General features: G+C 39.2%; 1 protein-coding gene and 1 pseudogene across 1 annotated transcript in view; both read right to left on the minus strand.

The window, feature by feature from the left end:
• Positions 1-1,934: 1,934 nt before the first annotated feature.
• On the minus strand, positions 1,935-4,239 carry LOC102830135 (annotated as a pseudogene).
• A 140-nt stretch (positions 4,240-4,379) lies between these two features.
• The window catches only part of EFCAB2 (EF-hand calcium binding domain 2), a 128,863-nt gene continuing 108,057 nt past the window's right edge, over positions 4,380-25,185 (minus strand). The window contains exons 4-7 of the mRNA XM_006871284.1: positions 14,538-14,617; positions 12,385-12,427; positions 12,207-12,273; positions 4,380-4,495 (exon numbers count right to left, since the gene is read on the minus strand). Coding sequence (XP_006871346.1) covers positions 4,380-4,495; positions 12,207-12,273; positions 12,385-12,427; positions 14,538-14,617 — 306 coding nt within the window. The remainder of the gene's footprint in view (positions 4,496-12,206; positions 12,274-12,384; positions 12,428-14,537; positions 14,618-25,185) is intronic.

The following is a 25,185-nucleotide window of genomic DNA, read 5'->3' on the forward strand; positions in this document are numbered from 1 at the left end:
AAAGGCAAAACAGGCCAAAGGTTGGATTGGAGCCTGAGGTATAGCATAACAACCAACACTGGCAACTTGGAATCGCTCGGGCAGCTTTGAGGACAGGAACTTAGGACATTAAAGCCATACTCATATTAAACTACAGATTTTTTTTTTTTTTTTTTCAAAATTTTTTTCCTTCTTTTTCTTCTCTCCCTCCGCTCCCTTTTCTGTGATTAGAGACTGCGGTATTCAGTCTTGTTTTTGTCGGTACTGCTTTTTAGTCTTTTTTTTTTTTCTTCTCTCTCTCATTTTTTTCCCCACTGGTGTTGTTTTGCTGTTATATGCTCCCCCTTCTGCCTTTGGAGGACTCTTTGTCTCCCTATATTACACAAGAAGAGTCAGCAACTGCTGCCATATAGCCAAGCTACAATCACACTCTATAAAACACCAAAACCCAGGCAAGAACCAATACCAACTGCCATATACCAGGGAAACAGACAACACCTGTGAAAGTTACTCTGAGTTAAGCAATAAGAAGAATGAAAAGGGAAGCCCACATCCTGATCACATCTTCCTGGAAGCAATCAGAAAGCATAAAAAATTACCAAAACACACACTCAATTAAGTATCAAGGCCACAGATAAACATTAAATATGTCCAAGAAGCAAAAGCAGATAACCATATCAGCACATGTCCAGAAAAATGACGTGCATGTCAACCAGCAATCACAGGGGAATACTTAGGGGACTGTGCAAGTACAATACTGGGGACAGAATTTGCTTGTTATGAATTTTGAAACCTTTAAAAACATTATATGTGAATTTTTAACATGGGACAAAGTTCATTACATTGTAGCAGAGAAAACAGTGGAAGTGACAAATACTACAAAGATAGTTTTACTTTTCAAATTTTTATTTTGAATATTTTGAAGTTATTTAATTTTTTGGTTTAACTATTTAAATAGTACTGAATTATAATTAGCTGCTAAGTAAACAAGAGATCTTTGTGGGTTCCCCCCACCCCCGTTGGCTCACTTCAATTCAACTAAGGCATACGAGGGGGTTTCTTACATCTCTTATATATTCTTTCCTGGTTTTTCATATTTCCATTCCCAGAGTAGTCTACTTTACTTTTGTACTTGAAGGTAATATGTGTTGAAACTACATGATAGAAACAGGCTGCAACGGTGGACAAGGGGAATTGATGTGTTCTGATATGATACACCAATAAAAGGATTAATCTCACACTGGCCCAGGTCCAATTACAGGAGATTCCCAACAGTGTGGGGTGTGGCATGCAAGAGATGAAAGGAGAAAGACAGCAGCAGAGAAAGAGGCACTATAAGCGCCAGGAATGGAGTGTGTCCTTTGGACCTGGGGTCCCGGCACTGTGAAGTTTCTAAATCCAGGGAATGATTAATTTCTAGACACATGGAGATCTCCAAGGAATGCTGGTCCTACAGATGCTGAAAGGACATTTCCCCAGAGTCAGTATTCTGTCTTTGGACTTGTAGTTTCCTAAACTGTTGAAAGAATGAATGTCTGTTTGTCAAAGCAAAAAACAAAAAACATAAGGTGGCCAAGGGGGAAGCATATCCCTCTTACTTTGATAAATCAAATCAATGTTACACATAGAACCCACACACAGGTGGCGGCAGTAATGAGCGCAGGTGTAAGAACAATTGGAGGATGGCACAGGAGCAGGAAGTGTTTTGTTCAGTTGTGCACAGGGTCAGTGTGAGTCGGAGCTAACTTGACAGCACTTAACTACAACACATTGAACCCACATTTTCTGAAGTATTATCTTTATTATATTGTTGTTGTGAAGAGCTGTTGAGTCGATCCTGACTCAAAGCAACCGTGTGTAGGGTTTCCAAAGAGCAGCTGATGGGTTTGAAGTGTTGACCTTGTAGCTAGCAGTCCAGTGCTGACCCTACAGTGCCACATCAGGATTCATTACCGTCATTTAATTCCATCATGGAAGTCAGCCACATGCATTTCCTCTACTTTGCATTTAGCAGAGGTATGCTTGTACCCACTGGCAGCTGGGAGATGATGGTAGAAGGCTGCTGTACTTTTGGTTTATTGTTGTCCTTAGAGAAATCTGGGAAAATGGAGTTGGTCAGGCTTCCTTGTCCATTTCCGCTGAAGGGCCGCCCTAGTGAGTCAGCAGTCCTGGGCAGCGCCATGATAGTTTATGCTTATGTAACCAGTGATGGAACGAAGGCAGCATGCTTCTTTTGTTTAAGCCAGTATAAAGAGGGAGGAGAATCCCTCTCCAGAGTAGCGAAGAGAGCTACAGTGAAGTGAAAAGGGAAGCCTGGGGATACTAGAGCTAGACTGAGTGACCCTCTAATGAGCCTGAAGGAGTGACCCAGAATGAGAGGACAGAGCACTGCACCACAATAAAGGTCACGTGTCACCTTCCTGTGGCTCCGTGGTCCTTCTTCAGACTGTCTGAATCTACTAAGGACCCTGTGACCCTCATTTGGCAGGTTCAGGATGACACGGGAGGGCTGTAATTTGAACACTCCTCTGTTTCAGATCACCGGGGTGTATTAGAGGGGACAGTAGACATAAACAGAATTTAGAGGACTACAGAGTAGAAAGGTGACGTGTCCACAAGTTCTCAACAGGGGATCAACTCAGAGCTATCTACCTGTGCTTCGTGAAGCAGTTCAATTTTAAGGAAGTCAGTGGGGAATGAGTTTCTCCATTTTCAAACTAACCAAGGTCTGAGCATGGATCTTTTGAAATTCAGTAGTTGGTTATAGGCATTACAAAGGACAAGTTGTTTGATAACAACTGTTAAATGTTGTGGAGTCTTAGTTTGGGCAAATGGAATACGAATTGAGGCCTAATCGACACTGCAATGGCATGAAAAATATGGAGAAAATCCAATAGTATGACTATATGAAGAACCCAATTTAATTTATCCAGAATAATTCTCTCCATCCTCAGAATTTCAGATGAAGAACATCCACAGAAACTGTCTTGCCAACACCATCAGAACTGGAATTCATGCTCTCATCCTCAACAGTCTTGGCAGCTAAGAAAACACAGCTGATTGCAATACCTCTCAAGTACTTTGTGTGGGCCTTTACAGTAGCTAAGGAGTCCTGGGTAGGTAATTGTTGAGCTGCTAACTGCAAAGTCGGTGGTTCAAATGAACCCACTGGTTGCTCCGGGGAAGAAACATGAATCAGTCTGCTTCTGTAAAAATTTATAGTCTTGGATACCCTAAAGAGCATTCCTCTGTCCTAGGAGTCCTGGTGTGGCGCTGCGGGCTAATGCGTCAGACTACAAAGTCTGAACTGCAAGGTTGGTGGTTCAAGCTTACCAGCTGCTCCTTGGAAACCTTATACAGTGTCACTAATGGGTCGGAATCTACTCAACGCCACTTATCAACAACAGGATCACTATGATTCAGAATTGACCTCAGTGGCAGTCGGTTTGGCTTAAAAATTTTTTTTGTTTTTTACCAGTAGATAAAAATCTGTCCAAAAGCCTGTTAGCTTTCTGGGTAAAGTTTGAATTGGTACTTGAGTTTGGCCCAGTATTGAGTCCCTTCATCTCTCTAGGATGAAGAAACACTCGATTTATAGGCATTTTGAGCACATTGACCTTCCACATCTGGACTTCCCTAGAGATTGCTTTTTCCAAAAGGAAAGATAATCTCTGATTTCTCAAAGGCCTTTAGATATGTCTGTCACTCGGTTTGATGTAGTTACCTTCTCCACTGGTGTGGCGCTGTGGGTTAATGCACCAGACTGCAAAGTCATTTGAACTGCAAGGTCGGTAGTTCAAGCTTACCAGTTGCTCCTCGGAAAACCTATACAGGGTCGCTATGGGTCGGAACTGACTCGACAGCACTTCACAACAACAACAATAACTATTATCTCAAAAATAAACTTATGGTTGGTACTCATAAAGAATCAATTATTAATATCCATTTCAGTAATTATCCTTCCATACTCAGGCTAATGTATTTGGCACTGTTTTAAAAGTAGATTTGAGAATGTTTTCAATCTGTAATCCTTTTGGGCTCCCCTCTCCCCAAGATCTTCATTTGCTAAACCTTGGTCCATTCCAGTTATTCTTTTTTCTCTCAGTTTAATTAATGTGAAGGCAACATGCTTATTGTAGAAAATAATCATCCATGGATAAAATTAAGATTTTGTAATAATAGTTTTTAAATAATTAGCAATTTATCCTTTAATAGGCTAAGCATACTAAATATATTTGTGCTTTACCTTGTTATTATCATTTTAAAAATCAGGATATCTTGAAATAGTTATGTAGATGGTATCATCAGATGTAGGAGTTACAAGATAAAATATGAAATTAATAAGGACAGTGAATTTTTAACATTGTCCTTTGAGTAAGAAATTAAAGTCTTCAGAATGTTTAATTTTCATCTATCACCATCATTGTAATATAGTCCTTGTATTGAATTGAATTTGATTCTGGATCAATTGCAGCAGACAGCATTTCTTCCATTTCCTCTTGAGAAAAAGGTTCACCTGACAAGGAAAAGAAGGAAAAGGCATCATTTGTGATCTTGTGATTTTTTTTTCTCTTTTCCTTCCACTAACAAGCTTAATAGCCATGGAGAGCCACCAGCCCCCACTGTGTCAACAGTTACTCTCCCCCTGGGCTTCTGAGATGGCGGGTCATGACAAAGAGCATGCTGTTTGGGGCTTACCTTACCTTGCAGATACCAGAGATTAAGCAACTTATAGAACTGATCATTCCACCCAAAACAGCAGGAGGAAATAAAGACATACTGAATAAGGCTGTTTATTTATTGAAATAAAACTATTGAGACTGTCAAAGAATTAACATGAAGGCCCAGTCTGAAAGGGAATTTAATAATTATGTTTAGCAAAGGTATGAAGAGAGGCTTATATGGTTGCTCTGCAAAATTTCAGCAGTGTGAATCCCAGAAAACACCTTGCACAAGGAGCCCTACTGGTGCAGTGGTTAAGTATTTGGCTATTTAACAAGAGGTCGGCAGTTCAAGCCTACCAGCCGCTTTAGAGGATAAAAGACCTAGTGATTCTGACCTTGTAAGGGCACAATGAGTCAGAATGGACTAGAGGGCACATGCAATGTTGCTGAAGAGCAGATAACAGAGGTTTGAAAGTGTAATGCTAATCATGCTGAACATTCCCTTACCAGGGCTTGCCAATTTAATCATGCCAGCTAAACCCAGGCCGAGATGGCACTCATCAATTGTTTCAAGACAGATCTCTTTGTTATAGCTTGGCCCAGTACTGGTGTCAAGTGAAACCAAAACTTGGACAGAAAATCTGTGGGCTTTAGTTGGATTCAGGTAATAACTGAGGGCCATCTGGATATTAAGGAGCTCTGGTAGCATAGTGGCTACAAATCGGGCTGCTAACCTCAAGGTCGGCAGTTTGAAACTACCAGCTGTTCCACAAGAGAAAGATGAGGCGTTCTGCTCTCATAAAGATTTACAGCCTCAGAAACCCTGTTCAGGGTTGCTATGAGTTGGAACCGACTCCACGGTATATAACAACAACAACATCTGGATATTGGTTTCACCAAAATGAAAAGCAAACTCAGGATGAATGCTTGGAAGACTAGTCTATTTATTATAGAACTTTGTCCTAACTTTAAAAATACAAACTACTCAAATCACTACTTTTTGTGATTTACTAAGGCCTGAGGCTTACCTACTTTCTGAACCTCACTCACCTGACACTACAGCAATACTGTCTAAGTTATAATTTCAGTTGTTAGTTGCCACCAAGTTGATTTCAACTCATGCTGATCCCGTGAGTAGAGTGTAGGACTCTGCTCAATAAGGTTTACAAGACTCTAACCTTTCAGATGTAGATCACCAGGGCTGACTTCCAAAGCACTGCTGGGTGGGCTCAAACCACCAACGTTTCAGCACTTAACTGTTTGCACCACCCAGGGACTCTGAAATGCAGTTACTAATACTGAAATTATTCAAATGAGGGTTTTGATGATGATGATGATGATTACAGAACTAGTAAACAAGAGGAATTCTGAAATCATGCTTACAACCTAAGAAAAGGAAAAAAAAATGCTTAAAAGAGAAGTTCTGAATATTTTCTACATCTGATTGTTAAATACTACATCTACTGCCAAATGAACTTTGATAGGCACTACCAAAGTCCTAGGGAGCTCTGGTAGCCTGGTGGGTTATGAGTTGGGTTGCTACTACAAGGTCAGCAATTTAAAACTACCTGTAGCTCCGTGGGACCAAGAAGAGGCTTTCTGCTCCTATAAAGATTTACAGCCTTGGAGACCCTAGGTGGGGTCACTATGAGTCAGAATCCACTCCACGGCACATAACCACCATCACCACCACCTAAGTCCTGGAGAATTTAAAGAGTCCTAGTGTGGAGCTGTGGGTTAATGCACCAGACAGCAAAGCTGTTTGAACTGCAAGGTCGGTGGTTCAAGCTCACCAGCTGCTCCTCAGAAACCCTATACAGTGTCGTTATGGGTTGGAATCGACTCGATGGCACTTAACAACAACAATATATTTACGCAGTAGTGCTGTGTGTGTCTCGATACTGCTGGTGTGGTGCTGTAGGATAAGCACTGGACCATAAGGTTGGTTTGAACCTCAAGGATGCTCTTCAGAAACCCAGGGTTGCTATGACTCAATGGCACTTAACAATAACATCCTTGTGTGCCATACTTTAAGTACTTCACATATATTAACTAAGCTAATCTCCCACCCACTTTGTGAAAGATAAGAACTGTTACTATCCCAATTTACAGCTGAGAACACCAGAACACAAAGGAATAAGGTAGCCATCCTTGGTGAGTGGTAGAACTGGAATTGAATCCCACACTCTACTACTGAGACCAAGGCTGGATCCCAGTAAAACACACAAGATAGTCACACTGCTCTCTTGGGCAAGGAAACAGGTATATACTGTTGGTATATACAGTATATATCAAGAATGGCAAGGAGAGAAGGAAAATGGCTTAATGGTTAAAGACACAAGTTTGGGAGCCAGACTGCTCAAATGTCTGTTGGTTCAGATGCTGGTTGTACCTCACTGGCTGGAAGATCTTGGGCAAGTCATTTAACCTTTCTGTAGCTCAGTTTTTCTGTCTGTAAAAACAGATGATAATAATCTAACTTAGCTCATAGGTTGCTATGAAGATTAAATGTGTTACTGTTTTAAAAGTATTTAAAATAGTACCTGTTGCATAGGAAGCAACTTGTTTAAAAACATTCTTTTAAGATTTTTTCAGGAAATATTGTTTGACGTAACACACGTGTCTGGACACATGTAGACTTATGTCTTGTCTTCTATCTCATAGAAACTTTATTCAATGTGACTTATGACGTTCATCATATGACATTCTGGGCATTTAGAGTATGAATTCTGAAACTAATGAGTATGTTTGATGTTCTGTGGATACTGTATAAGTAACTTTAATCCATTTTGTTATAAAGCATAAATATACTTAAAAGCAATTTATAAGATTTTGGAAATTTCAAAGCATCAATTGTTAAGCAAGTATTTTATCTGGCTTATAAACTGCTTTCACAGTTAGTTGATGGGTCTGTTACATACTTTATATCTTATAAATGATTATCAAACATATTAGTTCATATCATATTAGTTCATATCATAAGAACTAATAATATTTACTGAAGAAATCACTGAAATGAGGTATATTCTAAAACTATTATTTAAAATAATTCCTGGGTGGCACAAATGGTTAAGTGTTAGATTACTAAGTGAGAGATTGGCAGACCAAACCCACCCAGAAGAACCTCCGAAGAAAGGTCTGTTGATCTGTTTCTGAAAAGGTATAGCCTTGAAAACTCTATGGAACACAGTTCTACACTGCAACACATAGGGTTGCCATGAATCAACCTAATAGCAACTGGTTTAAGGTCCCCATGGTGCCCAAGTGGTTTGAGTTTGTCTACCCTTCTAAAGGCTGGTAGTTTCAACCCACTCAGAGGAACCTTAGAAGAAAAACCTGGCAAACTACATAAGCAAAGATTACAGCCAAGAAAATTCATTGGCAACAAGACTCTCTGGGCCAGCCAGACCATCTCACAAACTCCTGAAATATCATGCTCACTATTCCCCATTTTTGTTTATACTATTTTATCCATCTATAATGTTTCCCTCACCCAGTCTTCATTCACTGACACACTCATTCATTCAACAAACATATGACAAGATTAAATATGTGTTGTTGTTGTTAAGTGCCGTCGAGTTGATTCAGACCTAAAACGACCCTGTATAGGGCTTCCAAGGAGCGACTGGTGAGTTTGAACCATCGATCTTATAGTTTAAACGAAAGTATTGTATTAAGTGATGGAGATACAATAATGTATAAGATTTCCCCCCTGCCCTCAACAACTCACCCAAATAAGTTTTATCATCTTAAGGAACCTATTTTCTCTTTAAGTCTTTCCAAAGCAAGCTTTCTAAGTTGGTCCAGCACACATCAACCTTCCAATACTTATTTTTCTATTCTCTTGAATTGTGAATTATTTTTATAAAGTAGTTCCATTTCCCCAATAAGACTGCAATGTCCTTGAGATAAGGAACGCAGTGGCTCTGCAGGATAAGCACTGGACTGCGAGTCCACCAGTCACTGCATGGAAGAAAGATGAGGCTTTCTGCTCCCACAAAGATTTACAGCCTCAGAACCCCTCTGCAGGGTTCCTATGAGTTAGAATTGACTCCACAGCACTTCACAACAACAACAATCTTTGAGATAGGAAGCAGATTTTAGTATCATTATTATTAAATACTAAATGCACAGTAGGCACACAAAACTGTTAGAAATGAAATTGTCTAACTCAAGCTAGGATTTATTTTCCTTAAATTAATCTTTAGGATTAAGAGGCTAATGCTTTGAAAGCCATAACATTTCCAGCAGAGTTAATAATATCATAAGAGTTCTTAGGCGGCAGCCCCAACTGTCATGTCATCCTTCCTTACTCCCTGCACTCCTGCCGGAAATGGTCAAACCAGTTATGCATGTAGACACAGTAATTCCCTACTCAAAATTTTGTACACTTTTGAGTCTGATTCACGTGATTAGTGAGTGAATCATTCAGTACTCAATCTGCAAACCAGTGGACTACGCAAAGGAGACAGAATTCTTAACTTTGCACAGAAGGAAGGGAGGTGATCAACATAAGAATATTACTGAAAGAATGTCCATCAGTTTACTGACATTCAGGGAAAACAAATTTACATATTAGCCTGACAAGAGACTTTCGAAAGATAACATGTTGTCATATGTAGATGTGTAGGTAGGTATAAGTCATAATGTGTATATAGTTCATGTTTAAAGCAAATCATTTTCAAAAACACTGAAGATTTTCATGAGAATTCATATTCAATTAAGGTGGTATTATCTGCAACTTTATCAACTGAAAAGTTCTTTTAAAAGGAATAATACTATACTGCAATTGAAATGTTTAATCTAGTGACTGGCATTAATTTACAGTAATTGGTAGTGCATATTTTCTAGGAGGCACATTCTTACCTTGCAAACATTCTAAATGAGTGTGCAAAAATGGTGTGCAACATCTGACTGCTTCTAACTTCACTACAGGGGGAGAGAAGCACCAGCTGCTCAGGCCAATTCCTGAAGGCAGTGTCCTCCACCTACCAAACTTTTTCTCAACCCTGAAACCAACTGTCCCTCCCACAGCACTCTCCACTTCTCTGCTGGGTTAGACTATTCTTGGCAATGCCACACAGAATTCACCGACATGCTCACAGCTATGGGGTTTATTACAGGGAAATTGTTAGGTGCTGTCCAGTCAGTTCCGACTCACAGTGGCCCTGTGTACAACAGAGTGAAACACTGCCCGATCCTGTGCCATCCTCACAAATGTTCCTCCACCTGAGCCCACTGTTGCAACCAACAGGTCAATCTACCTTGTTACAATTCAGGATCAGATGCTCACAGACACACTTCTCTCTGACCTGGCCTCTCAGGCACACATGCTGTTGACTTCTGCCTGACTCTTTTAAGTTCTACTGATCAACTCCCACTCTGCGAATAAGCCTGTTCTGAAGGCATTGAGTTCTCCTGCTCTAGAAGCCCACACTCTGTGTCCCGCTAGTCTCCTGGTTCTGCTGCCTCTGTTGCCACTGCTTTTTTTTTTTTAAGGTTTTTTTTTGTGGATTGAGTGAAAGTTTACAGGGCACATCATCAGTTAGTTTTACATTCAACAAATCTTATTTCATTACAATGATTATAATCCCCTCCACATACCATCAGTTAACTGTATTTCTCTCTATTCAATTTCTCTCTCTCTTTTTTTTTTTTTTAAAACACTCAGGCACATACAATAATTTACACCACCAAAGGGTACATTCTGCAAGTCTGCCTCCTGGTTGCCATCTCTTAGTCCCTCTCTCTTCCCACGAATCTAGAGTCCTCAGCAGCTCCCTCTCTCCAGGTCCCCATCTCTGCCTCCATCTCTGGTGTCACTGCTTCTCTGAATAAGGTCTCACATTCTGCTTTGCTCTTACCCTTGATGGTCCTAGGGTCCTTTGTTTCTGGACTGTTAAGATTAACTACTCCCTGTTTTTGTAACAAAACTTCTACCTTTACAATTGTGACAGTCGCAATTCGTCATGCTAAAATTACTCACTATTGAGTCATAAGAATCTTATCCCCATCTCTTTTAACCAGGTCCATCTAGACAAGATGAAAACTTCAGTGGGGACTCTTTAATCCCCCCCACACTAATAAACTAAACTCCCCCTTGAAACCTTGTAAGCCAGTCACTTCGTGTCTTTATCACCCACTCATTTTAGGTAGCCAATGTCTAAGTTGCCCATCCCTATCTACCTTGTGTACAAAGGGGATAGCATTGATACTTGATGTGAAGACTCCTTCCCTCTCTGTTGGTATTTAGAGTAACTACCTCCATGTTCATCAAATTGTAGCAGTTTACCCTGTTTCCTTTATCAAAAATTGCTTTGTTCTCACTCTCTCTTTTTTTATTTTTTATCTTCCTCTAGTCATGGAGTTCTGATTATTAAGTCATCAAATGGGTACTAATCTGCAACTTTGGGTGTTCTTGTGTATCTCCCCTCACTTCATATCAGCTGGATGCTTCACTCTCAGCTCTAGCCCTCTGTGGCTATGTCCATGGGCTCAGGAGTCCCCAGATCTCACCACACTTTGGGCCAACCAGCCCTTCCTCTTCTCTCTCTCATTTCCAGCGGGAGTCTACGGAACATGGTTGAACTCAGCCCATTTCTTCATTGCTGCCTTCCCCCCCCTTCCACTCACCAGTAGACCAATGTGATCACCAGCAAACTTGCATGTCTGCTCATGTGTTCCCGTTGAGTTTCAGTCGAACAACTTAACTTATTCTTGTAGTAGCCAGTCATACTGCCATTTTTGTTTTGGGTTTTTCCTGATGATCTGTCTTTGAAGATGTATCTTCTGTCGCTCTAGCTGTTCTAGGCTGTCACTGCTTCCTTGCCATGTCTCACCATCTGCCACTGTCCCTGGGTCTAGGAGGTTCATCTCTGGGATCTCATGCTGCACTCTACTCATGGTTCTCCTTTCTTCATGTAGTGAGATCTCTCTGCCTCTGGGATGGTTCATTTTCAATCTTGCAGAATGGTAAACGGACCAATCCGTATTTGTATGGTCCAACCCCACAAGAATACTAGGCTCCTTATTTGCATTATTAACAAGCTAACTAATTCCCTTGGTGTGTCACAAGCACCTCACATTTGCACAGTTCCATCCACAGTGTGGCGCTATAGGATAAGCACTGAACTGCTAACCACAAAGCTGGCAGCTCAAACCCACTAGCCGTTGCTTGGAAACCCTATACAGGGTGAATACGAGTCAGAACTAACAACAACACCCAGTCATTTGGCAGGGGTTACAGAGACTATGGTTAGAGTAATTCACTGCATGTCAGAGTAGAATAATCACAACTTATATATTATAAATTATAAAGTAATCATTATACTTTACAAAATCCTATATGGCAAGAATCCATCTTTCCTTACACCATCTTTTGGTCTCTTACCCCATAAAACAGAAACCACCCAAAACCAAAATAAATCTTTTAAACATAATGATTGATTTTTAAAGTATCCCATTTATCTTACATTTAGTTTTTAGTGTGCATACTTGTTAAACTTTTAATCTCTTATATAAATAAATCACTGTTATAAAAGGTCAGTAGTAAAGCACTCTTACCTTCTTCAGTCATATATTTGACCAGTTCTTCCTTAGTGAGAAACCCACGTTTAGCTGAATCTAATACCTAAGGGAAAAAAGAGATAAGCTTTATAATTTCTGTTTGATAAGTAAATTCGACATTACCAGCTTTTTAAGACAAATATACATTAATAAATGAAATCTGGAGCTTACATACCTCAAAGGCATGAAGAAGGACATCTTCTGGAATTGGTCTGTATCTATAATTATGCAATACAGAAATAAGTGCTATATAGTATTTCTCTTCAGTCTCTACATAATAAATGACTACATAAATTAAAAATTGCAACATACTAGTCTAATTAAATTTCCCTCACTGAAATATTTTTGGATTTCTGGATATGAAAGTTGAAGGAACCCCCACCCTCATAGGAAATACTTAATTCAAAATCGCTGGTATAACATTTATTCAATCTCTGTGCAGAGTAAATAATCTGAGAAGTTGGATTATATGATGAAGAACATGGCATCAGGATTGAAGGAAGGGTCATTAACAACCTGTGAAATGCAGAGGATGCAGCCTTGCTTGCTGGATGCAAAGAGGACATAAAATACTTACTGATTCAGTATTGCTTGCACATCAGTGTAAAGAAAACCAAAATACAATTGTACCAATAAATAACATCATGAAAACGGAGAAAAAAAAAAATCGCTGGTATATCTGATGTTATATTAGCCTTTTTCATTGCTATGTAAACCTCTTCTATAAAACAATTATGATAAGTTAACGATACACTTTTGCTAGAAAAATAATTAGGATCAATTCTTATTTATCACTGGAAATTCAAGATTTTGTTGTTGTTAAGGGTCACTGTGTCTTTTCTGACTCATAGGGTTTCCAAGCTGGTGGCTTTGAACCATTGACCTTGTAGATAGCAGGCCTGTGCTTATCCTACAACACCACATCAGGACTCCTCAATGGTATTTTTGTTGTTGTTAGGTGCCATTGAGTCGGTACCAACTCATAGCGACCCCATGCACAGCAGAATGAAACACTGCCCGATCCTGGGCCAATCTCACTACTGTTGTCACACCTGAGCCCACTAATGCTGCCACTCTGCCAATCCATCTCACTGGGGGTCTTCTTATTTTTCTCTGACCCTCCACCCTACCAAACATGATATCCTTCTTCAGCGACTGGTCTCTTCTGACAACATGTCTGATGTATGAGAGACAAAGTTTGGCCATCCTGGCCTCCAAGGAGCACTCTGGCTGCACTTCTTCCAACACAGATCTATTGGTTCTTTTGGCAGCCCATGGCACTTTCAATATTCTTCTCCAACACCCTAACTCAAATGCGTCAATTCTTCTATGGTCTTCCTTATTCACTGTCCAGCTTTCGCATGTATATGAGGTTACTGAAAATATCATGGCTTGGGTCAGGTGCACCTTAGTCCTCAAGCTGACATCTTTGCTCTTCAACACTTTGAAAAGGTCTTGTGCAGCAGATTTGCCCAAAGCAATACATCGTTTGATTTCTTGACTGCTGCTTCCATGAGTGTTAATAGTGGATCCAAGAAGAATGAAGTCCTTGACAACTTCAATCCTTTCTCTGGTGATAAGAATGTTGTTTATTGGTCCAGTGGTGAGAATTTTTGTTTTCTTTACATTAAGATGCAAGCCATACTGAAGGTTGTGCTCTTTGATCTTCATCAGTAAATATTTTAAGTCTTCTTCACTTTCAGCAAGCAAGATTGTATCATCTGCACATCGCAGGTTGTTAATGAGTCTTCCTCCAATCCTGATGCCACATTTTTCTTCATAGAACCCAGCTTCTCGTATTATTTGCTCAGCATACAGGTTGAATAAGTATGGTGAAAGAATATAACCCTGTCGCACACCTTTCTTAACATATATTAGATTAAAATACGACATTCAAAACAGGAGATAATAAAATGTTGATTTATGATTATTGCAACTTACTTTGGGAGCATAGTGGCTGTACAGGATAAGCACTGTACTGTGAATCAGTGGTTTGAGCCTACCAGCTGCTATGAAGGAGAAAGATGAGGCTTTCTGTTCCCTCAAAGATTTATAGCCTCAGAAATCCTGTACAGGGTCGCTATGAGTTGGAAAGAACTCTACAGCACTCAACAACAAAATCAACAACTTGCCCTTTAATTAGACTAATTCTAAAGTGGCTGATATTTCTAAGCATATAACAACCGGTAGTTCAAAAGTATAGTAAAAGGTTAGAAGGAAGCTACCTTAAGATAAACGCTGGTTAAATACACCAAGTGAAAATACTAAGTAGTTTGAAAATAACATAATTCTAATTATTTTGCCTAAGAAATACATTTACTTTCCTACCTTCTTTCCAATAGCACTTCGGTCATCACTGGAAGAAATTTTTCTAATCGAATGTATCCAGTTGGCTCTTCTTCTTCCACCTAAATAAGCAACAAAGAAATCGTCATTCATCATTCCATAAATGTTTTCATAGTTTCAATGGTTCAGTGCTCGGGATTTGGTGATGAATACTTAGACATGATTCCTGTTCACAGAGTTTATATTCTGGTTTGGGAGACACAGTAATAACAATAAAATAAAAACCCAAATGAAGGGTTTAATTATAAATTTCCACCCCTCGTCTGTCAGTGTGTTGTAGTATTGTAGTATGTGGTGTTGTGATGCTGGAAGCTATACTACAAACATTTCAAATAGCAGTAAGATCTCCCCTGGGGAACACCTTTCAGTAGAGCTTCCAGCCATGAAGGTGGACCTGGCAGTTTATTTCTGGAAAACTCAGTCAGTGATAAATGTATGAGGAGCAGCAGAACATTGTCTAACATAGTGCTAGAAGGTAAGTCCCTTAGGGTGGCAGTCACTGAAAATACAACTGGGGAAGAGGTGCCTCCTCAAAGCAGAATTAACTCTAATGACCCAGATAAAGTAAAAATTTCAGCATTCATTTGCTGATGTGGCATGACTCAAAATGCGAATAGTTGCAAACATCATTAATAACTGGAATGTGAAATGTACAAAGCACGAATCTAAGAAAATTAAAAGTCATCAAAAATAAAATGGAATGCTTGAATATTAATATTCTAGGAATTAGTGAGCTGAAATGGACTGGTACTGACCATTTTGAATCAGAAAAATATATGGTCTACTATACTGATGTAAAAGGAGCTCTGGTAGCGTAGTGGTTATGAATAGGGCTGCAAACTGCAAGGTCAGCAGTTTGAAACGACCAGCTGTTCCACAGGAAAAAGATGAGGCTTTCTGCTCCTGTAAAGATTTACAGCCTTGGAAACCCTGTACACGGTCACAATGAGTTGGAACCGACTCCACAGCACATAACAACAACATACTGGTATGGCGCTGTGGGTTAATGCACTGGACTGCAAAGTTGGTTTGAACTGCAAGATGGGTGGCTCAAGCTCACCAACCACTTCTTGAAAACCCTGAACAGGGTCACTATGGGTCAGAACCAACTTGATGGCACTTAGCAACAACAATACTGGGAGTCCTGGTTTTGTGCTGTAGGATAATGCATTGGACCACAAGGTTGGTTTGAGTCATGAGGTTGGTAGTTCAAACCCACCAGCGGCAACTCAGAAACCCTATACAGGGTAGCTATAAGTCAAAATAAACTTTGATGGCAAGTAACAATAACAACAACATGCTGGGAATGGAAGATAAAAGAGGAATAGTGTTGGATTCATTATCAGAAAGAATATATCTATCCTGAAGTGAAACACTGTCCATACACATACAAGGAAGACCAGGGAGTCTGGTGGCTCTATTAGGATAAGCACTGGACTGCAAACCACAAGGTTGGCGATTTGAACTCACCAGCCACTTTGCCTGGGAAAAAGATGAGGGTTTCTGCTTCCGTAGAAAAGCCTTGGGAATCATAGACAGGGTCACAGAGTTGGAAGCAACTCAACGGTACTTAACAACAACAACAGCAAGGAAGACCAGTTAATACTACTATTACTCAAACTTACACATCAAGCACTAATGCCAAAAATGATGAAAATAAAGATTTTTACCAACTTTTGCAGTCTGAAATCGATCAAACATAAAATCAAGATGCATTAATAGCTACTGCTGATTGGAATGTGAAAGTTGGAAACAAAGAATTGATGTTGTTGCTAAGTGCTATAGGTACTTACTCATAGCGACCCTAAGCACAACAGAATGAAGCACTGCCCCGTCTTGTGACAGCTTCACAACTGGTATGTTTGAACCACTGTGTTACTGTGTCAATCCCTCTATCTTGTTGGGAGTCTTCCTCTTTTTCACTTTTCCAAGCATGATGCTCTCCTACAGAGACTGGTTCCTTGTACATATCCCACATATGAGAGTCATCCTCATTTAAGGGGCGTTCTGACTGTAGTTTTTCCAAGACAGAGTTGTTTGTTTTCTGGGAGTCCATGGTACTTTGAATATTTTTCACCAAGACCATTACTCAAATGCATCAATTCTTCTACATTCTTTTTTATTCACTGATCACCTTTCACAAGTGTATGAGGCGAATGAAAATACCATGGCTTGGGTCAGGTGCACCTTAATCCTCAAACTGACATATTTGCTCTTGAACACTTTAAAGTGGTCTTGTGCAGTAGATTTGCCTGATTTGATTCCTTGACTGATGCTCCCATGAGCAATAACTGTGGATTCAAGCAAACTGAAGTGTTTGACAACTTCCATCTTTTCTCCATTTATCATCATGTTATTTATTGGTCCAGTTGTGAAAATTTTTGTTTTCTTTACACTGAGGTGCAATCCATACTGAAGCCTATATTCTTTGATATTCAAGTCCTCTACCCTTCCAGCAAGCAAGGTAGTGTTGTATGCATATCCCAGGTTGTTAATGAGTCTTCTTTGATCCTGATGTGACATGCTTCTTCAAAAATTGCAGACTCTTGGATTATTTGTTCAGCAAATAAGTATGATTGAATAAGTATGATAAAAGGATAAAATCCTGGCACATTTCTTTCCTGATTTAAAAATATTCAGTATCCCCTTGTTCTGTTCTAATGACAGCCTTTTGGCCTCTGTATAGGTTGAATTATCTTTAACAATATTTTACTTGCATATGACATTAATGATATTGTTGGATGATTTCCACATTCCATTGGGTAACCTCTCTTTGGAATGGGCACAAATATGGATCTCTTCCAATTGGTTGCCCAGATAGCTGTCTTCCAAATTTCTTGCCATATATGTGAATGTTGCATCAGTTTGTTGAAAGATTTCAATTTATGTTCTACAAACTCCTAGAGCCTTGCTTTTCACCAATGCCTTCAGTGCAGGTTGAATTTCTCTTTCTTCAGTATCATTGGTTCTTGATCGTATGCTACCTCTTGAAATGGCTGAACATTGACCAGTTCTTTTTGGTACAGTAAATCTGTGTATTCTTTCCATCTTCTTTTGATGCTTTCTGTAACAATTTATATTTTGCCCATGAAGACTTTGAATACTGCATCTTGAGGCTTGATCTTTTTCTTCATTTCTTTCAGCTTGAGAAATGCTTTTGTTTTTCGAAACTCCAGGTCTCTGTACATTTCATTGTAATACTTTATTTTGTCTTCTTGAGCTGTCTTTTTAAATTTTCTGTTTAGCTCTTCTACTTTCTCATTTCTTCCAGTCACTTTAGCTTCTCTGTGCCCAAGAACAAGTCCCAGAGTCTCCTCTGACATCCATTTTTGTCTTTTCTTTCTTTCCTGTCTTTTTAATGACCTTTTGCTTTCTTCGTGGATGATGCTGTTGATGTCATCCCACAGTTCTGGTCTTTGGTCATCAGTGTGTAATGCATCAAATCGGCTTTAAAGATGGTCTTTAGATTCAGGTGGGATGTACTTAAAGTCATATTTTGGCTCTTTTAATTTACTTCATCTTCAGCTTGAACTTGCATATGAGCAATTGATGGTCTGTTTAACAGTCTGCCCCTGACCATGTTTTGGCTGATGATATGGAGCTTCTTCAACATCTCTTCCCACAGATGTAGTCAATTTGATTCCTGGGTATCTGTCTGGTGAGGTTCACGTGTATATTGTTTTAAAAGGAACTCGGTGTGGAGCTGTAGAATAAGCACTAGATTGAGAACCACAAGACTGACAGTTCAAATCCACCAGCATGCTCCTTGGAAACCCATTACAGAGTCACTATTAGTCGGAACTGACTTGATAGCACTTAACAACAACACCAAAGGTATTTTCAATGAATAAGTTGTTGATTTTGCAAAATTCTACTGTGCTTCCTCCAGCATCATTTCTATTACTAAGGCCATATTTTCCAAATACTGATCCTTCCACTTTGTTTCCAACTTTTACATTCCAATCACCAGTAATTATCAATGCATCTTGACTGTATATTTGGTCAATTTCTGACTGAAGCAGTTGATAGGATTCTTCAATTTTATCATCACTGGCTTTAGGCATTGGTGTGTAAATCTGAATAAGAGTGGTATTAACTGGTCTTCCTTGTAGGCATATAGATATTATCTTATGACAGACAGCATTATACTTCAAGATAGATCTTAAAATGTTCTTTTTAATGATGAATGTGGTGCCACTCCTCTTCAATTTGATGTTCTGGTAAACCATATGAGGTTCATAGTAAACCATATGATTGTCAGATTCAAAATGGCCAATACTAGACCATTTCAGCTCACTAATCCCAAGGATATCTATCATTTTGTGTTCCATTTCATTATGACAACTTCCAACTTTTCTACATTCATACTTTGTACATTCCATGTTCTGATTATTAATAGATGTTTGCAGCTAGTTCTCCTCCCTTGAGTTGAGCCTCATCAGCAAATGACAGTCACAAAAGTTTTACTCCATCCACATTGCTAAGATCAACATTATTTTGAAGAGGCAACTCTTCCCCAGTCATATTTTGAGCGCCTTCCAACCTGAGGGGTTCATCTTCCTGTACTGTACTTGACAATATTCCACTGATATTCATAAGGGTTTTGGTAGCTAAACATTCAGAAGTAGTCTGCCTCTTCTTTTTCCTCTACTGTTCTAATCTGGAAGATTCACTGTCCACCATAGATGACCTTGCTAGTATTTAAAGTACTGGGCCATAACTTCCAGCATCACAGCAACATGCAAGCCACCACAGTACAACAAACTAACAGACGAGGTGTGGCAAATTGTTTTAATACTTATTAAATCCCTAGATGTTATATAAAGAAGCCCTGGTGGTATAGTCGGTTACTCATTGAGCTGCTAACTACAAGGTCATCAGTTCAAATCCACCAGCTCTTTGTGGGAGAAAGATGAAGTATCTGTTCCCATAAAGATTTACAGCCTCAGAGACCCTACACAGGGTCATTATGAGTTGGAAATGATTTGACGACACACAACCACTACCAGATGGTATACAGAACTTCACTATTATTGTTAAGTGCCATCAAGTCATTTCTGACTTAGAGACCCTGTATATGGTTTCCTAGGAGCAGCTGGTGAGTCTGGACCGCTGACCCTGAGGTTCAAACCAACCTTGCAGTCCAGTGCTTATCCTAAGTGCCACACTAGGACACCATTAAATTAAGAGACGGAGAATTTTTGGTACCATGCAATACAGACAGATCTCTGCTCTCTGGTTCAACTTTTATGGAATGGCTGAACAAAACACTATTGATCTTAACTTTCATGTCAGGCTATTTATGAAGAGCTATAAATTTTCTACTTCCTTTCTAGACTCCTACTAAAAGGCTCATAGATCCCAGTTCAGTAGCACTTTTAACAGATTTCCTTTTTGAGCAAAAAATAGAAATATATAGGTTGATGCTAAATGGAACACACTATCAGCCAAATGACAACTATTTAAAAAATATGTTTAAACTACATTTACACCATGAAAATCATGGAGCTGTCAGATTTCAGGATGACAGAATGATGTATTTTAGAATTTCAAAAAACATCAATACATGAAAAAATAACTTCAGTTGCTTCTTGATTCCAGCTGAGCATTTTATGCTCTGTAACTCCCAACCCCTAAGAACCTCTGAAAAATAAAATTTCAATATCATGAGGTTACTTGTTGCTGTTGTTGTGTTGTTAAATGTTATCAAATCAATTGCAATTCATAGCAACCCTATGTAGGGTTTCTGAAGAGCAGCTGGTGGATTTGAAACCAACCTTGTGGTCCAGTGTTTATCCTACAATGCCACACCAGAACTCCTAAAGGAGCAATAATTTAAAAATTAAAATGTTGAATTTCTATTTTAATTGCCCCCAAAAATTTGCTCCAGAAGTTGGAGATATGGTTTGCTTATCTGTTTCCCAGCCCCCAACAAAAAGTCTCTATCTTTAAAGATCAAAATTCCTTTTTATTTTATGAGCATTCAGATCAATCTCCAAGCTGTTTTCAGTTTTTCCAAATGAAGTTCAGCTCTCTGATTCTCTCTCCATCATGTCAGAACTCACAAATGGCATATCATACAGTGTCTCACGGTGCTCTCCTGGGCTCCCTCACTACTCTTACAAGACACGAACATTTTGGGGAAAACTGCAGTATCCTTCTTACCAAATAGATTTTTTAGAGCCAAAACTAAACAAAAGTAACAAGCTAAAACAGACTAGTCTCTCCAACTCATCAGGACAGCAGAAGAAGCAAACAGTTTCTTCCTTTTTAAAGAGGGATAATAAATAAACAGATGGTTAAAATGTAAGAAAAATGGCAAGCCTATCTTCAACTTGAGCTGAAATTGTCAAACCTTTCTGTGACCCAACACTGTCCTCTAGAGGCCACATCTAATCCATTCTTCCAAACAAAAAGATTTAAAAGCAATGGTTTAAAAACAATTGTATGGTAATTTTAAAAACAGCATTTATAAGGCTAATTTGACCTAGATATAATTTTATATTATAAAAAGGTTATCAAATATTTCAATCAACTTTTTATTTTTTTTAAAAATTTAGGTACAAAGATAGTACAGAGAGTTGCAGTAAACATACTCCACCTTATCCAGTTCCTTATTGTTAACCCTTACATTACTATACATACTCAACCTCTATTCAGTTCCCTATTGTCAACTCTTACATTATTATACATTAGTTGTTGTTAGCTGCTATAGTGTCAGTACCAACTGATAGTGACTGTATGAAAACAGAATGAAACACTACCAGGACCGGGGCCAAACTCATAAATCGTTGTTACGTTTGATCCCATTGATGCTGCCACTTTGCCAATCCATCTCGCTGGGGGTCTTCCTCTTTTTCTAGGACTCTCCACCTTACTAAACATGATACCTTTCTCCAGCGACTAATTCCTCTGACAATATGTTTTAAGTATAAGAGACGAAGTCTGGCTATCCTGGCTTCCAAGGAACACTGTGACTATACTTTAACCAACACAGATCTATTTGTTCTTCTGGCAGTCCATGGGACTTTTTTCAATATTTTCTTCCAACAGCATAACTCAAATGTATCATTTCTTCTATTGTCTTCCTAATTCACTGTCCAACTTTTGCATGCATACAAGGTTACTGAAAATACCATGGCACATCTTAGACCTCAAACTGACATCTTTTCTCTGGGGAGCCATTAAGGGAAGCAGTCAAGTCCCTTCAGGACAAACCCCCCTCCAAGACTGAAACTCAAAGGGAACACGCAAACAGGCAGGTAAGCTTGCTGGCAACCACGTTGGTTTACTGGTGAGTGGAAGAGGGGGAAAGGCAGCAATGAAGACATGAGCTGAGTTCTACTACGTTCCATAGACTCTTGTTGACCTGGAGATGAGAGAGAAAAGAGGAAGCGCTGTTTGGTCCAAAGTGTGGTGAGACCTGGGAACTCCAAGACCATGGACAAGGACATAGCTACGAAGGGCTACAGCTGAGAGTGAAATGTCCAGTTGATATGAAGTGAGGGGAGACTCACAAGAACACCCAAACCTGCAGACAGTATCCATCTGACCTAGCCTCAATGGCTTGATGATCAGAATTCAAATAGAGGAAGATAAAAAAATCTGATAAAGGAAACAAGTATAAATTGCTACAATTTGATGAACTTGACCTATACATATGGATATATGGATACAGAATACCAACTGTGAGAGAAGGAGTCTTCACATCAAGGATCAATCCTATTCCCCTCTGTATACAGGGTTGATACGGACGGGCAACTTAGACATTGGATACTTAAAATGGGGGGTGGGAGGCTATAAAGGCACAAAGTGACTGCTTACAAGTTTTCAAGAGGGATTTTAGTTTCAGAGTGTGCGGGAGAAGGTAGAATCCCCACTGAATAGTTTACATCTTGTCTAGGTGAGTCTAGTGAAAGGAGATGGGGATAAGATTCTTATGATTCAATAGTGAGTAATTGTTATAATGACTAATTGTGACAGTCACAACTGTAAAGGTAGAAATAGAGGTGGGAGTAGTTAATCTTACATTCTAGGAACAGAGGACCCTAGGATCATCAAGGTAGAAGAGCAAGAGCAGAATGTAGGACTCTATCCAGAGAAGCAGCAACACCAGAGGTGGAGGCAAAGATAATAACATGGAGAGATAGAGCAGCTGAGGACTCTAAACTCATGGAAAACAAAAGGCTGTGTGCTGGCGGCCAGGAGGCTTGCTTACCGAATGTGCCCTTTGGTTGTTTAAATGATTATAGATTCCTAAGTGTTTTCACATACATCAAAACAACAACAAGACACCCAAAAACAGAGGGAATAGAAGCAAGTACTGTTGAATGATGATGCATGGAGGGGATTGTAATCATTGCAATGAAACAAAACATGATAGGATGGTTCTTCCATGTAAACTAAACCATCACACAATTAACAATAAAAGCTTTTTTTTTTTAATGACACCTTTGATATTCAACACTTTAAAAAAGTCTTGTGCAGCAGATTTGCCTAATGTAATACGTTGTTTGATTTCTTGACTGCTGCTTCCATGAGTGTTGACGGTTGATTTGAGCAAAATGAAATCTTTGACAACTTCAATCTTTTCTCCATTGATAAAGATGCTGTTTATTGGTCAAGTGTTGAGGATTTTTGTTTTCTTTACGTTGAGATGCAATCCATACTGAAGGCTGTGCTCTTTGATCTTTATCAGTAAGTATTTTAAGTTCTCTTTACTTTCAGCAAGCAAGGTTGTATCATCTGCAGATTGCAGGTTGTTAATGAGCCTTCCTCCAATCCTGATGCAACGTTTTGTTTTTGTTTTTTCATATAACCCAGTTTCTTGGATTATTTACTCAGCATACAGATTGAATAAGTATGATGAAAGAATATAATCCTGGTGCACACCTTTCCTAATTTAAAACCATTTAGTGTTCACTTGTTCTGTTTGAAAAACTGCCTCTTGGACTATGTACAGGTTCCTCACTAGCACAATTAAGAGTTCTGGGATATTCATACTTTGCAATGTTGTCCATAGCTCATCATGATCCACACAATCGAAAGCCTTTGCATAGTCAATAAAGCCCAGGTAAACATCTTTCTGAGATTCTCTGCTTTCAGCCCAGATCCATCTGATGTCAGCAATGATATCCCTCATTCCACATCCTCTTCTGAATCCAGCTTGAACCTCTGGAAGTTCTCTATCAATGTATGCTTGCAGCCATTTCTGTATTACCTTTAGTAAAACTTTACTCACATGGGCTATCTATGATATTGTCCAATGATTTCCACATTCTGTTGGGTCACCTGTCTTTGGAATGGTCACAAATATGGATCTCTTCTAATCAGTTGGCTAGGTAGTTGTCTTCCAAATTTCTTGGCATAGATGAGTGAGTGCCTCCAGTACTGCCTCATTTTCTTGAAAGATTTCAAATTGTATTCCATCAATTCCTGGTGCCTTGTTCTTTGCCAATGCCTTCAATGCACCTTGGACTTCTTCCTTCAGGATCATTGGCTCTTGATCATATGCTAACTCTTGAAATGGTTGAACATCGACCATTTCTTTTTGGTACAGTGACTCCGTGTGTTCCTTCCATCTTCCTTTTATGCTTTCTGCATCATTCAGTAATTTGCCTAGAGAATCCTTTAATACCATTCTGCCTCTATCCAGTTAGGCAATATCCAATAGGGAATATTGTCAGCTCTTACATTACTATATATACTCTACCTCTATCCAATTCCCTAGTGTCATCTCTTACATTATTATACATACTCCACCTCCATCCAGTACCCTATTGCTAACTGCTACATTACTATACATACTCTACCTCTGTCCAGTTCCTTATTGTTAACTCCTACATTACTAACGGATATTTGTGTCTGAACTTATGAAACAATAATGATATATTATTATTAACTAAATTCTATACTTTGTTTGGAGTCCTGGTGTAGCATTTTAGGATCAGCAGTGGACTGCACAGTCGGTCTGAACCACAAGGTCGGTGGTTCAAACCCACCAGCTGGTCCTAGGAAACCCTGTACAGGGATGCTATAAATTGGAACCGACTTGATAGCACTTAACGACAACAGTTTGGAGTCCTGGTGCGGCATTGTAGGATAAGCACTGGATTTCTAATGGCAAGATCAATGGCTCCAATCCACTAGGGACCCTTTAAAGGATAGCAGTGTTTGGACCTGACTTGACAGCACTTAACAACAATGACACTTTATTCAGATTCTAAACATATGGTATATTCCTCTATCATAGAAAAGAAACAAGAGAAGGATAGTAAATAATTTCTGGGAATCTGAAAAAGGTAGTGGAGGTGTGGTTTCTGTTATTCCAAGTGCAGGACAAGGTAGTTAACTTTATGAAGATACCGGACAAGAAAACTACTTTCTAGAAATGTTATGAAATGATGATATTTAAATGACAATTGTTTAAATCCATAGATAAAAGCACCAAATATTGGACCATGCTCTATAGTATATATAATGTGCATATATAGTATATTGGTATATATGATATATACGTGTGTATAGGTATGTTATTGTTGTTATGTGCTGTGGAGTCGGTTCCGACTCATAGCGACCCTGTACAGGGTTTCCGAGGCTGTAAATCTTTACAGGAGCAGAAAGCCTCATC

The sequence above is a fragment of the Chrysochloris asiatica genome, unplaced genomic scaffold (genome assembly GCF_000296735.1).
Source record: "Chrysochloris asiatica unplaced genomic scaffold, ChrAsi1.0 scaffold00165, whole genome shotgun sequence".
Taxonomy (NCBI): domain Eukaryota; kingdom Metazoa; phylum Chordata; class Mammalia; order Afrosoricida; family Chrysochloridae; genus Chrysochloris; species Chrysochloris asiatica.